This window comes from Quercus suber, unplaced genomic scaffold (assembly GCF_002906115.3).
Source record: "Quercus suber isolate HL8 unplaced genomic scaffold, Cork oak 2.0 scaffold_538, whole genome shotgun sequence".
Classification (NCBI taxonomy): domain Eukaryota; kingdom Viridiplantae; phylum Streptophyta; class Magnoliopsida; order Fagales; family Fagaceae; genus Quercus; species Quercus suber.
Window position 1 is genome coordinate 229567 of NW_027069986.1, and position 16642 is coordinate 246208.

At 34.5% G+C, this 16642-nt stretch overlaps 1 protein-coding gene and 1 pseudogene across 1 annotated transcript; one reads left to right on the top strand and one right to left on the bottom strand.

Moving 5' to 3' along the window:
- Window positions 1-7360: 7360 nt before the first annotated feature.
- Window positions 7361-8844, bottom strand: LOC112029299 (cytochrome P450 85A1-like; annotated as a pseudogene).
- Window positions 8845-12187: 3343 nt separating this feature from the next.
- On the top strand, window positions 12188-13684 carry LOC136063519 (uncharacterized). The gene has a single exon (XM_065764024.1). It carries the CDS (start codon window positions 12188-12190, stop codon window positions 13682-13684), a length of 1497 nt encoding a protein of 498 aa, XP_065620096.1.
- The last annotated feature ends 2958 nt before the right edge of the window (window positions 13685-16642 follow it).

The following is a 16642-nucleotide window of genomic DNA, read 5'->3' on the forward strand; positions in this document are numbered from 1 at the left end:
GTTTCGGCCTCACCTAAAACCGATATCACCTGCCGGCAAACCGACCCACGAAACCCGACTCTCTTAACGGGTTGGTTGCGGGTTGAGAATCTGCCTACCCGATCTCTACGGGTTGGGCACAAACCTGACCTGCTCGACCTGTGGACACCCCTACTAATAAGGATGCCTCTCTACTCATAATAATCGTTGCATTAATTATATATAGAGAGGATTAGAAATGGCAACGGAAAACTAATCTAAAACATACTCTTTTTTTCTTTTTTTTTTTTAATGAAATCTAAAACATACTTGGAAAATAAAACTTTGAACTCTCACGTGAGTGAGCCTCGCTTGAGGGTTAACCAAGATTATAGGTGTTTTTAATGATCGTTCAAATATGCAAGATAGGCAACCATATGTTTCATTCAAGCAAGCCCCGGGTGAGATTACCCAATTTTCACTTTTTTTTAGTGGCTTCAACCATGACTTGTTTTTAAATAATTGCATTTTTTTTTTTATATTACATTGACAACAATTACTACCAATCTAAATCATAGCAATCCTTAAAGTTTTTTTTTTTTTTTTTTTTTTTTCATTTTAGTCCTTAAAAATTAACATTCCTATCAAGTTGGTCCTTTCGTTTATTATTTGTTATAAAGCTTATGCTATTCACATCTATGATACATTTTTATTTTACAGGACTTAACAGTAGTTTTATATACGGAATGCCCAATTTGAAAATATTTAAATTTAAGAACTGAAAGACAAAAATTAAATTTTATGGAAAATAATGAAAATTCACCCAAACCTAAGGGGTATAATTTGGATTTTGGCCTAAAAATTACTATCATAATAAACTTTATTATTAAAGTTTCAATAAGTTTAGAATAGACTTAAATAAATTGTTGGGCCTTAAGTTTCATCCTAGTGATTTTAGTTACAAAAGTTTAAATTGATTGCTTTTAGCCTCTTAAATGACATGACCGAATTAAAAATTATGTCATTTAAGGTGCTAAAATGGCTTTGACCAAATTGTTGCGTAGTTCCTCCTCTTTTCGTAATAAAGATTTGCAGTTTATCAAAGAATAAATAAAAATTATACGTCATCACGCCATTAGACCATGGAATATGGACCAAAAATGATTACTTTAAAGTTGTTGGGGAATAAAATCTACCATTTTTAAGTTTGTTATGGATTAAAAAAAACATTTAATTTTTTTATAGGTCGATAAGGGGGAAGGGGAGGGGGAAGGCAGAGGTGGGGTTTGAATCATAGGCATGGAGCCACCAAAAAGATGTTATTAAAACTAGGCTATTACTTGAACTTCTACAATCACTTTAAATGCTAGGGATTAAAATCACTCATAGGTTAAAGTTTAAGGAACAACAATATATTTTGGCCTTAAAAATATTACCCCAATAAAAAGTTTAGAGTAAATTACATTTAAGCATGGTTTCAATTTCAAACCAAGGAAGTCGATACCGTATCGGTACCGGCCGTACCGGCCGGTACGTACCGTACCGGTTGCATACCGGTATCGAAACATTAATGTTTCGTACCGGTTTAAATACCGGCCGTACCGGCCATGTACCGGCCATACCGGCTAATTTTGGGCAATACCGGCCGGTACAGGGCGTACTGGCCGGTACAGAAAAAAGTTTTTTAAAATTTTTTTTTTTAAAGTTTGGTAATTTTTGAATTTTTGTTAGGGTAGAATGATAACTTATTTGCATTAACTTATTAGTATTATTTATTTTTTTAGTATGCAATGGTAACTTTTAAGCTTTCTATTTTTTATATTGTGTGTTTTTTTTTTTTTCTTTTAATTGATACTAAAGTCTAAAATTATGAATAATTAGTTTTGAATGGAGGAAATGTTTTATGGTAAACTTTTATATTTATTATAATATATATACACACACATACATATATATATATATATATATATTTATTTAAAAATATAAAAAATAGCGGTAAACTCGAAACGGTACACCGGTATTGACCGGTATCCGAAATATACCGTACCGCTGGGCAAACCGGTACAGCCTCCGGTACGGTATTGACTCACTTGTTTCAAACTAAAAACCCTATAATGTTAATTATTTAAGATAATTATAAAATACAAATTATATGTAATTTTACCTATAGAGTTTAAACCTATAATCTCGTACACTGAGGAAATAGTATTAATGTTTCAGATTTAAGCAACATCACACTTACAACATATAGTTCCCATCCATCTATAGGATTCACACATTATGAGTATAATATTATGTGCATCTGAAATATTAGATATAGTCTCGTCCATTAGGTTGTCAGTTTACCAAATGTCAATACCCCGTCCACTATCGGTTAGGCCTGAAAATCATTTTAAAACAAGAATTGGGCTTTTATTAGTGTTGATTTAAATATTGAACAACTTTATTGTCGTTAACCTCTCAATTTCTCACCCCTTTCTTTCTCCTTCAATTAAGTAGTAGAACTTTAGAAGCAATTTTTTATTTTATTTGTTCGGAATTGGGTTGCACTTCACAATCACATATGGCATGGGTCATACATTGTCCCACACCTCCCAAATTCGGAAGGCAATATCAATACGCATTCCCCACACAATCCTTTGCATTCATTTCACTGCGACAGTTATTGATTTTTTTGGCAATTATACTATATTTCAAACAATATTGCGGTTGTTTTTGAAAGTTTTTGGCAATTCCCAACCGCCAATTGTTTCCCTGAACAAAAACAAAGACATAATACTGTTCGTTTGTTTGATTCAAAATTTGGATCCTAGTTATAACTAGGATCCAAATTTTGAATCAAATGTAGATTGTGAGTTTGTAATAACACCATAGGCACCATCATTTTGTTAATTAACATCGGTCCAAGATATGCCATCTCTTTGTAATAATTATAATGTACTAATTAGTACATAAGGCATGGGTCATACATTGTCCCACACCTCCCAAATTCGGAAGGCAATATCAATACGCATTCCCCACACAATCCTTTGCATTCATTTCACTGCGACAGTTATTGATTTTTTTGGCAATTATACTATATTTCAAACAATATTGCGGTTGTTTTTGAAAGTTTTTGGCAATTCCCAACCGCCAATTGTTTCCCTGAACAAAAACAAAGACATAATACTGTTCGTTTGTTTGATTCAAAATTTGGATCCTAGTTATAACTAGGATCCAAATTTTGAATCAAATGTAGATTGTGAGTTTGTAATAACACCATAGGCACCATCATTTTGTTAATTAACATCGGTCCAAGATATGCCATCTCTTTGTAATAATTATAATGTACTAATTAGTACATAGTAATTATAATTAGTACGTTTACCCAAAAAAAAAAATTATAATTAGTACATTATAATTATTACAAAGAGAAGGCATATATCTTGGACCCATGTTAATTAACAAAATGATGGTGCCTATGGTGTTATTACAAACTCACAATCTACATTTGATTTAGTTCCAGTTGATCCTAATCTAACTGTCCTAAGGAAATTTGTCACTATTAACTTCGAAATCTGATGGATAATAAGATTCTTATACAAAATATAATATTTTGAATCAAAAAATAGTTATATGATGATGTTTGGATAGAATCTGTTCCACCAAACATTTTTCATTTTGTTGTTACGAACGTTAGTGCCTTTGATTAATAGAATGAAAGCTTTGGTTTCTTAAAAAAAAAAAAAAAAATGATGCCAAACAAATTATGATAATTATCCCCCTACCCTCAATTGTGTTTTAAAATGGTGTGCCTTGTTGATTCAGTATCATGAAACTTTATTAATTATGGAGCATTTTAGAATTTTCAAACTTTAGCCAACAGAGACACCCTTTGTGCATGAAGGCCAAGTGCAATGATGAGGTTCACCTTCAAGTTCTTTGCTTCATCTATCATGCAATCTCTCATGGATTTGAATTAGAATGCCAATAAAGATAAATCATGCAAGTACACCTTGGAATATATAAGATTTTAGATGGTTTGATAATTAGCTATCCATGCAAGAGAAGTAGATAAAATCCAATATCTTTAATATGGAGTACAAAACTCAACCTCTCAACTTAAATTATTATAAAGAACTCATTATTTTTAAATCCACGTTTTTTAAGATTTTTTTCTTTTCTTTTTAAGAAACTTTTTTTTAGGATTTTGCACAAGAGAAATACATCGATATCTTACCTAGAGGCTAGAACTATATTTTTAGAGAATATTTCTTTATCATTTCTCTATACCATTTAAATATTATTTCTTCATTACTTTTTAAAATTTTTTTTTTATTAATTCACAATAATGTAATTTGAAATTGATCAAATCTATGTAATTTGGAATGAATTCATTGATTAATTTTTCCCTAAAAAAATCATAAAATTTACCTTTTGTGGATTATTAATATTATAATTATTATTCATATTAATGATTTATTATTATTATTTTTATTAATCTATCATTAACCATTATTGGATTAAAATCGTTATTATTATTACCCCTTTATTTCTTTAGCCTATTGGAGATGCTCTGAAATGAAAAATCACCCCCAAGCCTATATAGGCCCAACAAACCTCCTCCAACCATATAACTAACGCCCATTAGTCCTTTGAGAGGGCAAATATACAAGATGCTACTATCTCACAACAATCTCTACTTCTACTCAAATTTTCATAGAACATCATGAAGAGTGCTTATACAACTCAATGCTGTACGTAACTCTAGAAATCACCTTGCCTTCCCTTTGAGGCTATAGCCGCTACACACATGCTTGTAGCGGCAGTAATTACATCCGTATTTTGGCAAAGCTTTCGTATTATAAATTTTAAAATAAATATAAAGTGTCACGTTATTTAAATTTTAAATAACATTGTACTTTATACACTATTAAAACCAAAAATTTATATTTAAACTACAAAGTGGATTCTCTACAATTCAATTGAAATGGGGAGAATCATAAATTTCCTTAGAACAGTTGATCGAAAATCTTCATTATCATATTTGCCGTAAAGATGAAGGAGAAAGAACAGCAAATTACAAACCCAAGCAACAATGAGCCCCGGCAACTATAAATTAAGCAACAATTCTTACCATGTTCATTATGACATTTATTCAATAAAAACCACAAACATAATAACCGATAAGGGTTTCCTAAATTTTGCTGAACATAACCTCGACCCCGTCAATTGGTGTTGGATGTGGAAGATAAACCATCTCTGCATTCGGGTTGAACAATTCCCACCTGAGATTTCATTTAAATATATGCTTAGCGATGTCTTCAATGACATGTGTTAGAAATATAGAATAATTGTATTGTATTTAATGATATAAGCTATGTAACACAAGATTCTTTTATATAAAAGACATATGATTATGATGCAAGTAGGTGTGAAGTGCAATACAATAAAAGTGGGCTTAGACAGAGCCCAATGGACCTATATATACCAATCAGGGGATTGGTTTACTTTGTTTATTTATTTTTTTGAAAAGGATTGGTTTTCCTTTAGTCCTTAATTAAGCCAATAGGCAAATGATGGAGAAAAAGTGCAAGTTGTGTCCTTGCGAGCATGTTTCCTGCACAGGTTCTTAATCCGCTTCCAAAAGCTTGGAATGCTCCAGGCCTTGGTGGTTCTGAGAGTGAAAAAAACACTGATAAGTTAAAAGAATTATATTTTATATCTAATCATGTTAGGCATATATTAGCTCACATTCCATATATCTGTCTGGATTAAAGCACATGGGATCCTCAAAGTTTTCAGGATTTGTGTGCAGGTACCGAAGCCAAACAATAATTTCCAATCCTTGGTATTTGTAACCTGCACCGGAAAAAGAATTAAAAAAAAAAAAAAAAAAAATCTCACGATCAATAACTAATATATCACTCATTGAACTTACAATCATGACTAGGGATTACTTTTTTTTTTTTTTTTTTTTTGGGGGGGGGGGTTAAAGCATATATAGTTGATATTAGGTAAAATTGTTTATAAATCTATATTTTCATTTCCTCCCAAAAAAAAAAAAAAAAAATCTAAGGGTATGTTCAAATTAGGGTAAGGGTTAGGTCAAGTATCTAGTTGTACTGACCCAATCTAAGTCCTTCAAATTAATCCCTCTCATTTTAAAACTTTTAAATTAAATTCTAAAATTTTGAAAGTAAAAATTATAGGATGTAATTTAAAATTATTATCAAAATAAAGGATTTAAAATATAATTTACCCTTAATATTATCTATATAACAATGTCAAACATATTCTAGTAACCATAACTTGTTCTTTTTCTTTCTGAGAATGTAGTAACATAACATAAAATGCTATGATTTAGTCGTAGCAAATGCACTCACATAAATTACACTCACACTAGCAAAGTTTGGTAGTTTTTTTATTTTTATTTTTAAAGGTTAATATTTATTGCGTACACTTTGTGCAGATACACGTGACACGCTCACTAGTTTTTTTCCTTTTTTTTTTTTTCAAAACAATATTCCGAAACCAATCAAATTTTTTGAAAGAAAATGTCTAGTACACATTTTTTAATGCACACAGTGTACATTTTTTAATGCACTCATAGAACTTAGACCATTAATATTCTATAGCTATCTCGAGTAGAAAATTTATTACTATGACCATGTGATAGCTCCGAGTCTATGGACTATTTTTTTCTTTGATCCACTGCAATCGCAAGTTCTCTTACTTGTGACTACTTGTGACTTTGAGACTCTACTCAAAGGTTTCAGATATTCTTTAAAGTTCTTTAAGCAGCAATTGAAGAGATCACTAAGTTCTTGACATCAATCTTGATCTTGATAATCCTAAGTGTGTGAATAAAGATAAACATCTCTAGATCTTACAAAAGATTTAACACATAACTCTCAAAAAGACTACTAAAATGTAGCTAAGGTTTTTCCTTTTATATTTAGAGTAAAAGACAAAACTCTTCATGTCAAATGAGCTTGGGCTGAATTGAAAATTCTGCAAAAAAATAAATCTACACGTGGTTCGATCGATTGAGCCTTGCAAATGAAGTCTAATAATTTCTACAATTACTTGATTCCAATTTTACAAATAAACATACTTTGAGCAAGTATAAACTTAGATTTTATGTTTTGATCATGGTTTGCCAACATAATACAAATTCCTAAAGTTTTAGAGCCTAACAAGTTTTAATACATTAGTTCCTAAAGTCTTAGAATCTAACCATTTGTATACAAATCAATGTCCAGATGTAAAATAGAGCAAAAGAGTCCAGAGAAAGGTGTTCGGAATGTGCTAAAATTTAGTACATTTTAGTTTCTTTCTCATTTTAATATATTCCGTCGACCTTCTCTTCTATTCTCCACTTATCTATGCCTCAGCTCAAAACATATGATAAGCAATGCATCTAAACCTTGTTTGTGTATTTCATTTTAGAGACATCTTCGCTTGTAATGAAATCACCAATCTTATTCTTGCTTACAGCGATGTTCTCCTCCTGCAATTTAGGATAAAGTTCAGATGCAAGGAAGAAAATTTTGCTTTCCTCTCTCTCTCTCTCTTAACATTAAACTAAGATGGATGGTCATACCCGTAGCTTTTCAAGGACTTTAGGGAACTTGGCAAGATAATATATGGCTCACATTGATGCAAGGCTTGTAGATTCATATCCAGCAATGACGAGGCTGACAATGTTGTCTAGCACCTCTTGGTCACTTAATTTGTTATCTTCTTCATCTCTAATCTGCATCAGCCCATCCATGAGATCATTCATTTCAACTCCATTTTGCTTCTTCTTCTTCTCTAGTTCTCCCAAAAATATTGACACAAGCTTCTTCCTGCACTGTAAAATTACAAAATTGTACTTTTTAAGTGCCATACCATATGTTTTAGAATAGAACCTTATATGTTTTTATAAAGATATGCAACTCAAATTTGCTAACAAGTTTAAGAACCAGTTACTTGAAAAATACTAAAATGGATATTATTCTTAACGCATATATACCTATCTCAAATATGAGTATGATCTTATTCTTGAAAAGAGTGAAACTTTAGAAAAACTACAAACGAAGAACATAATAGTATATGTGAAGATATATATGCTGTATAATTATGTCAAAACAGTGATACAACCTGAAGAGCATGGTGATGAGCAGTTCCGGGAAAGTTGAGTGGATATGCCATAACTCCATGAACCAACCCTGCAAACAACTTATCCATGTTGTCTAGATGAGGCCCTGGTTCAAAACTTACAAATAATTTTCCAATGTTCTCGAACGTCAACTGCAAGCATGAGACATGGAATTGATTTGTAACGAATTATTACACCAATATATGCATGACTGCATGAGAGAAACCACAATAAATCTTCATCATACTAATATATATTGACCGAAATTAAGATTAATTATAATCAAATTATGAAAAGCATTAAAAGAATCATGACACAACGCACATGAGTATATATAATTTTTCTTTAAAAAAATTAACCATATGGAAAAAAAAGTTACAAAATAATTAATCATATCATCATATGTTTTAAATATTTTACCTTCTTGGTTTCATCACGTGTTGATTTTACCCTTCTGAGCCCCGGATTGGAGTGCAGCTACCATGCGGGGTTGGACGTGAAGAGCGATGCGCCGGAGAGCATCAGGCCGGTTGATGCTATTTGATACAAAGCTTCTAAGCCTGGAATGGGACTTTCCGTGAACTGATACTAGAGAATTTGGGCCTACGATATCCAAATTTGGCCATTGCAAGATAAAGTTTTCATCTGATTGGAATATAAACTTGTTCACTGGTGGGAATCATGCTATGATGGACGGTGAACCGAACAGGTGGGTTCTGTACGGTCCTACTTCATCACCGTACCTGTTCATAGTGTTGCATGTCAAAGAAAATATTGAGAGAGTAAAGGCTTGGCTCCAATACATTGGAACTGACATAATTTGGACACATGACAAAATTAGACACATCTGTATTGTGCCACCTCCAATGCTCTAATGCATTGGAGGTAAGCTAAGTTTTATTGAGGAGTAGAAAAAGGTAAAGTTAAAAATGGAAAAAAAAAAAATGAAAAACAAAACAAATTAAAGAGAACGTAAGTTTAATAATCTTCCATTAAAGATTCACCAACCAAACATGACATGGATGACAACTTTAAGTTTAATAATCTTCCATTTTGTGTAAGAGATGTTACTCTTAGAAGTTTAACTAAGCAAATGGATGGAGGCCCTACCTCGTCCTTAACAATAAAGGTAGGCTATAAGCCTACAAATTACAACAAGTTCACGATATAATGCTTTGAATTAAGCCTGATATGCAATTTTGTTTGGTGATGATCTTGAGGTCGACTTGTATTTAAAATAAAATTAACAAACAATTTTGAACACTTTTAATACTTGGTTTGGTTTGGCTCATTTACAACCTTATTTGACTGTTCAAAGACATCTTTGACAAATCACAAAATTGTTTTATTTTAGTTTTAAATCAACCATAAGATAAAAGCTACTTTAACTTTGAATTAGTTTTGATTTCTACATGGTTTGTTAAAACCATTCATAATTAAGTTTTTTTTTTGGGAAAATGTAATACTAATTTTGGAAGTTGAAATAACTTTATTTAGTAAACATAAGAGTAATGCTACAAACACAAACTTTTTTTACTACATTTTAACAAACTATTAGTGTAGAAAATTCTTAATAGTTTTTGTGCGGGTCGCAAATGAGGCCGATGGACCCAGCCCCACTTAGGCTCACAACTTATTTGTTTGTTGGGCTGAATTTCCTACTATGTGTCGTTCTCCAACTAAAGGCTCAATGAGATCACTTTTCTCCTCTTCAGCAATACACTACTTCCTCTTCCTCCCCTAAGACATTCTCTCTATTTGAATTTTCTACTCTCTATCTTCTCCCCCCTCTTTTCAACCAACCCTTCCATCTTATCCTCCCCTCCTATTTATAGTTCAAAGCTCAGACGCAGGTCATCAATGCTCTTATAGTTAGTGCGACAGAGGGTCCAGTAAGGTTTTCTATAAGTGGGAGGTCAGGTATGGGTGGCTTTGGAACTTGGTTTCCACCTCCGTTGGTAGCTCGGCAGAGTCGGTGCGCGCTTAGTGCTACGGAGGGTCCAATCAGGGGGATGATAAGTGAGAATTTAAGCTTGGATGGCTTTAGGACTTGGTGCCCACCTCCGTTGATAGCTCAGCAGCAGCGCTTAGAGGGACTTTTCTGAACAAAACAAGGATGACGCGCCGTTCAGTGACCTTTCCCAACATGCTTGGTAAATCTCTGTCGAGCATAACTTTAGTAGTGAAGCTTGGGCCCTCGGACCGCGTTAGTAAGGACTGGGCTTTTGGGCGAATGAGAGTTGGGCCCAATTACTGTACACTTGAAGCGGAGATTAGGGACTGAGTGGGCCTAACTGTTTGGATGCCGCACAGTTTTTATTTGGACTCATTACTGATACCATTTTTTAATTTCCTCAATAACTTTGTAAAAAAAAAAAATTGTAAAATAATTTTTTACTTTATCATTTTCCTAAGCATAAAAGATTAAAGTTTGTTAAATAAATTATTCATAGTTGACCTAATTTTGTGGATTGTAAAATTCTTTTAAACCTATTAAGAATGACACCCCTACTATATATGAACATTCGTGGATATTAAAAAAAAGAGAAGAAAAAAAGAAATCTCACTAAGGAAGACAAAAGTAGAACTCACGTCATGCGTGATGAAATTTCTTAGAAAAACAATAAGTTTGATTATGATTTGGCAAGAATCGGGTAATATCCATTTAAAAAAATGCATTATTTAGGCCTACGATTAGTATCAGGCCCGCCGTGATTATAAGTATTCTACAATGGTTTTATGATTGGCTTAGTGGGAATCACTTTTGGTTACCGAATATAAAGTCTCAATATGTTCTATCAATGCAAGTATATATGATATAATCTTTGATCGATAGTCTGAATGGTTTTTCGATCTATCCTCAACATGACTCGGTGCATAAATATTTTCTCCATGAGTCTTATGCACTTGCGTTGGCAATATAAAGTAGTTTCTTTTAGATTTTACCACCAGTTTCTGTCATTCTGAGCCTATTTAGTGGAATATGTGATCATGTTTTAGAACCTATATATTACTTTTTAAAGTTTTTGTAAAAATGTGAGTTCTAGTTAACTCAATTTGTAAAGTTTTTAATAGTTATCAGAAGTCCAAGAAGTCAGAGCAGCTAAGTAAGTCACAAGAGTCCACAAGTTCAAGTAGCTCTAGACCTGAAGCAGAGATCAACGGCAAGTAGTTTAAAGTATGAAGCTGCATGTAGTATAGTGTTAGTTAGTGAGCATGTGTTTTACACGTGACTAATTAGCTGTACATTTCTGTTAGTTGGTTAAGAAGTTTGTTAGATCAGATTAGTCAGTTTTTGGTTCTGGTTTAGTTGCTTAGTGATACTATAAATACCTATAATTGTATCTATTTTATTTAGATGAATGAAATCAGTTTTTCAGTAAACTTCATATGGTATCAGAGCGTTAAAGTTTATCTATTTTCTCCCAAATTTTTTTTAGAGCTTGTTCTTGAGAGTTATTTTCTCCCAAATTTCTAGGGTTTGTTCTTGAGATCTTCCAAGCTTCGTCAATGGCTGAAGCAACAAATACTTCATCTGCTTCTTCTGTGCAAGATCCTGCACTCGTAGAGGATATCTCAAATCCTCTGTTTCTTCATCACGCTGAAAGTCCTGGAGCCATGCTTGTGTCTGAACTGTTGATTGGTGAGAATTACCATGCTTGGGTTCGTTCAATGAGAAAAGCATTGGTTGCCAAGAATAAGTTTGGCTTTGTCAATGGTAGTATTACTCTCTCTTCACCATTGATAAAGACTCCAGCAGTTGTTGATGCTTGGATTCGCTGTGACAACATGGTTGGTTCTTGGTTGATGAAGGCTGTGTCACCTCAAATTCGAGTGAGTATCACTTACAGGGACACTGCTCTGGAGATTTGGAACGACCTCAGGGATACACATTCTCAAGGGAATGGACCTAGGGTTTTCCAAATTCAGAAGGATATAGCTTCAATGTGTTAGGGTGAGTCTTCAATCACCAATTATTTTACTCAATTGAAGCTATTCTGGGATCAACTTCAGAATTTTAGGCCTACTCCTACTTGTTATTATGGGAAGTGTACCTGTAATATGCATTAGAAACTTGAAGATCTTCGTCTTCAAGAATTAGTCATGCAATTTCTGATGGGGCTTAATGAGTCATACTCTCAGATCAAAGGTCAAATCTTGTTGATGGAACCATTACCAACCATCAACAAAGTTTACTCTTTGCTGATTCAAGAGGAAAGGCAGAGGAGCATAGGGCTTAGTAATTCTGTTCACATAGAATCTACTACTCTTGCAGTGAAGGGTTCTAATGCCAATTTCAATCCCAACTTTCCTGGTTTCTTTGGCAATTCTGGTGCTTATGGAAAGAATTCCAAAGGTAGAGACAGACCCATATGCACTCACTGTGGGAAGTTTGGACATGTCATGGAAAAATGCTTCAAGCTACATGGCTTCCCTCCAGGATTCAAGCCTAAAGGGAAGAACTTTATGGTCAATCAAGTCAATATTCAAGAAGCTTGCACAGAGAATGATCACACCTCTGCTACTTTTCCTTTCACTCAAGAGCAGTGTCAACAGTTTTTGACCATGTTGGGGACTCAAATGCAAGTTGCTCATCTCACCTCTAGTGGCAATGAGACTCAGTTCAATTTGGGCAACAAGGAAACACACATGGCCAGCAATGTGATTAGGCCTACACTGGCTGTGCCTTCTTCTTCCAATGCCACAGATACTTTCACCATGGCAGGTAACTCTACTTGTCTTGATTTGAGGCATTTAGTTTTTTCTGCTCAAATTACACATAGAACAGCTTTTGGTGGTAATATTTGGGTGATTGATACTGGAGCAACAGACCATATAGTATATTCTGTTCATTTGTTGACTAATTTCACTGCTATTGATTGTGTGGTTGCCCTTCCTAATGGTGAAACTGCCTTGGTAACTTATATTGGTTCTATATGTCTATCTGAAAATCTTGTCTTAACCAATGTGCTTTGTGTTCCTTCTTTCTCTTTCAACCTTTTGTCAGTCAGCCAACTTACCAAGAAAATGCATTGTTGTCTCATTTTCTTGTCTACCTTCTGTTTCATTCAGGACCTCAATTGCTGGAGGACGATTGGTGTGGGTGAAGTTCATGATGGGTTGTATCTCCTTCAACATAGCCCCTCTGATACTTGTGCCATTCCAATTCAGTCCCAGGCTACTCCATCATTTCAATCTGTTTTCAATTCTGTTTTTCAATCCATTTTTAGTACTAATAAATCTCATGTTGTCAATAATGTCAAAATTCCTGCTTCTATCTGGCACTCTAGACTTGGGCATCCATCTGATGCTAAGATTTCTGTTTTGAAAAATGTACTTCCTGACCTCCATTTCAATAAATCTGTTTCTAATCAAATATGTGAAATTTGTCCTTTAGCTAAGCATAAAAGGATTCCTTTTCCATTTCCTAATCATGTTTCTGAATTTCCTTTTGATTTAATACACTGTGACATATGGGGTCCCTATGTGGTGCCTACTGTTGCTGGTCACAGGTATTTTCTTACCATTGTTGATGATTGTACTAGATCAACTTGGGTTTATCTTATGAAATCTAAGTCTGAAACTAGGTCCTTACTGTAATCCTTTTATACCATGGTTAAAACTCAGTTTGGTAAGTCTATTAAAGTCTTTCGGACAGATAATGGACTTGAATTTCAAATGGTTGAATTTTTTAAGCTTCATGGCATCATTCATCAACATAGTTGTGTTGCCACTCCACAACAAAAGTCTGTTGTGGAGAGAAAACATCAACATATACTTTGTGTTGCTAGAGCTTTAAGACTTCAGTCAAATGTCCCTATTGCTTATTGGGGTGATTGTATCCTCACTGCTGTACATCTCATAAACAGACTCCCTTACCCACTTTTGCAAAACAAATCTCCTTTTGAGCTTCTTTATAATAAACTTCCAAACTATTCCCATCTCAAAGTGTTTAGTTGTCTATGCTTTGCTTCTACTCTCTCTCACAATAGAGGCAAATTTGATCCTAGGGCTCTTAAGTGTGTTTTCTTGGGGTATCCTTTTGGGGTTAAGGGTTATAAGCTTCTGAATTTGCAAACCAGAGCTTCTTTCATTTCTAGAGATGTCATTTTTCATGAATCTGTGTTCCCATTTAAGTCTCTTCCTACTTCTGTTCCTTTATCTCAACCTGATCCATTTTTTCATGATTGTTTTCCTAATGCTCCTCCTCTACCTGTCACTGATTCTATTCACCATTCTAATCCTGTCCCAGCCTCCTCGGTTCATATTGATTCCACCATTCTTGAAGAACATTTTAATGATCTTCCTGAGGATTTATCTGTTTTTGTTCCTAATGACATTACTACTTCTATTCCTGATGCTTCATTGTCCATTGAACCTGTCCCTGCACCTGTTTCACTTCCAGTCAGTCCTGGTTCAACCATTATTGTTCCAAGGAGGTCTACTAGAGTCTCTAGACCACCTGCTTATCTCCAAGCTTTTAAGTGTTCTGCTGTTTCCACCAAATACCCCATTACCAATTATATCTCTAGTCACAAACTCTCTCCTTCTTACTCTCATTTTTGCAATAGTATTTCCACCATTCAAGAACCTCAGTTTTACCATCAGGCAGTTGGTGATCCTAATTGGGATGCTGCCATGGCAGCTGAAATTCAGGCTTTAGAACTCAATAACACTTGGTCTCTTGCTCCTTTGCCTCCAAATAAAAGGGCTGTTGGCTGTAAGTGGGTCTTCAAAATTAAATACAAGTCAGATGGTAGTGTAGAGAGGTACAAGGCACGGTTGGTTGCCAAGGGTTATACTCAGCAGGAGGGTTTAGATTATACTGAGACATTCTCCCCTGTTGCCAAGATGGTGACTGTTAAACTCTTCTTGTCTTTGGCTGCTGTGCAAGGCTGGACTCTTCACCAATTGGATGTAAACAATGCATTTCTTCATGGTGACTTGCATGAAGAAGTGTATATGTGTCTTCCTCCAGGCTTGCCCAGCAAGGGGGAGCTTGTGTGCAAGTTGAATAAGTCCTTGTATGGCCTTAAACAAGCCTCAAGGCAATGATATTCCAAGTTTTCAACTACTTTACTGCAATATGGTTTTCTGCAGTCCAAGGCAGATTACTCTTTGTTCACCAAGCATTCAGGAACTTCTTTAATGGCACTTTTAGTATATGTTGATGATATACTTATTGCCAGCAATGACCCTCAATTTGTAGCAGACCTGAAAGATCTCTTAAATAATCAGTTCAAGCTGAAAGATCTGGGCAGTTTGAAATACTTCTTGGGCTTGGAAGTTGCTAGATCTGAGAAAGGAATCTCTTTGTGCCAGAGAAAGTATACCCTTGAAGTGATCAATGATGTGGGAATGCTTGGGTGTAAACCTGTTAAAACTCCCGCGGAGATAAATCTCAAATTAAGCAAAGATGAGGGCAAGTTATTGACTGATGCTGGTATGTACAGAAGATTGATAGGAAGGTTGCTGTATCTTACTATCTCTAGGCCTGACATCACATACTCAGTACATAGGCTGAGTCAGTTCATGTCCAAACCTAGAGAGCCTCATCTCAGAGCAGCTTATAGAGTAATTCAATACCTTAAAGGTACTTTAGGACATGGCTTGTTCTTTTCAGCTCAATCCACCTTACACATCAAAGCATTTGCAGATGCAGATTGGGCTACATGCATTGATTCCAGGAGGTCCATCACTGGTTACTGTGTTTTTCTTGGTGATTCTCTCATCTCTTGGAAGTCTAAGAAGCAAAATACAGTTTCAAGATCCACGGCAGAAGCAGAATACAGAGCAATGGCTGTTGCAGTGTGTGAAGTGACATGGATTTTGTATTTACTTAAGGATCTGAATGTCAAACACACTCAAGCTACTTTGCTATTCAGTGATTCACAGGCTGCAATTCACATAGGAACTAATCCAGTTTTCCATGAGCGTACAAAACATATTGAGATAGACTGTCACATTGTGAGGGATAAAGTGCAAGCAGGAGTTATAAAGCTGATGGATATTAGAACTCAATGTCAAATAGCTGATTTGCTAACAAAAGCTTTGAGTTGGAATCAATTTTCTGGTCTTCTTACCAGGATGGGCATTTCAAATATTCATTCTCATGATGTCCATCCTGAGGGGGAGTATCAGAAGTCCAAGAAGTCAGAGCAGCTAAGTAAGTCACAAGAGTCCACAAGTTCAAGTAGCTCTAGACCTGAAGCAGAGATCAACGGCAAGTAGTTTAAAGTATAAAGCTGCATGTAGTATAGTGTTAGTTAGTGAGCATGTGTTTTACATCTGACTAATTAGCTGTACATTTTTGTTAGTTGGTTAAGAAGTTTGTTAGATCAGATTAGTCAGTTTTTGGTTCTGGTTTAGTTGCTTAATGATACTATAAATACCTGTAATTGTATCTATTTTATTTAGATGAATGAAATCAGTTTTTCAGTAAACTTCATAATAGTTGAATAAGAGATCTGAGATTCAGGGTCCGTTTGGATACAACTTATTTTTGCTGAAACGGAAAACTGAAAACTGAAAACTGAAAACACTGTAACAAAATAATTT

Excerpts from the sequence above, each read along its gene's own strand:
- LOC136063519 (XM_065764024.1), top strand. The coding sequence starts at position 12,188 with ATGCAATTTCTGATGGGGCTTAATGAGTCATACTCTCAGATCAAAGGT.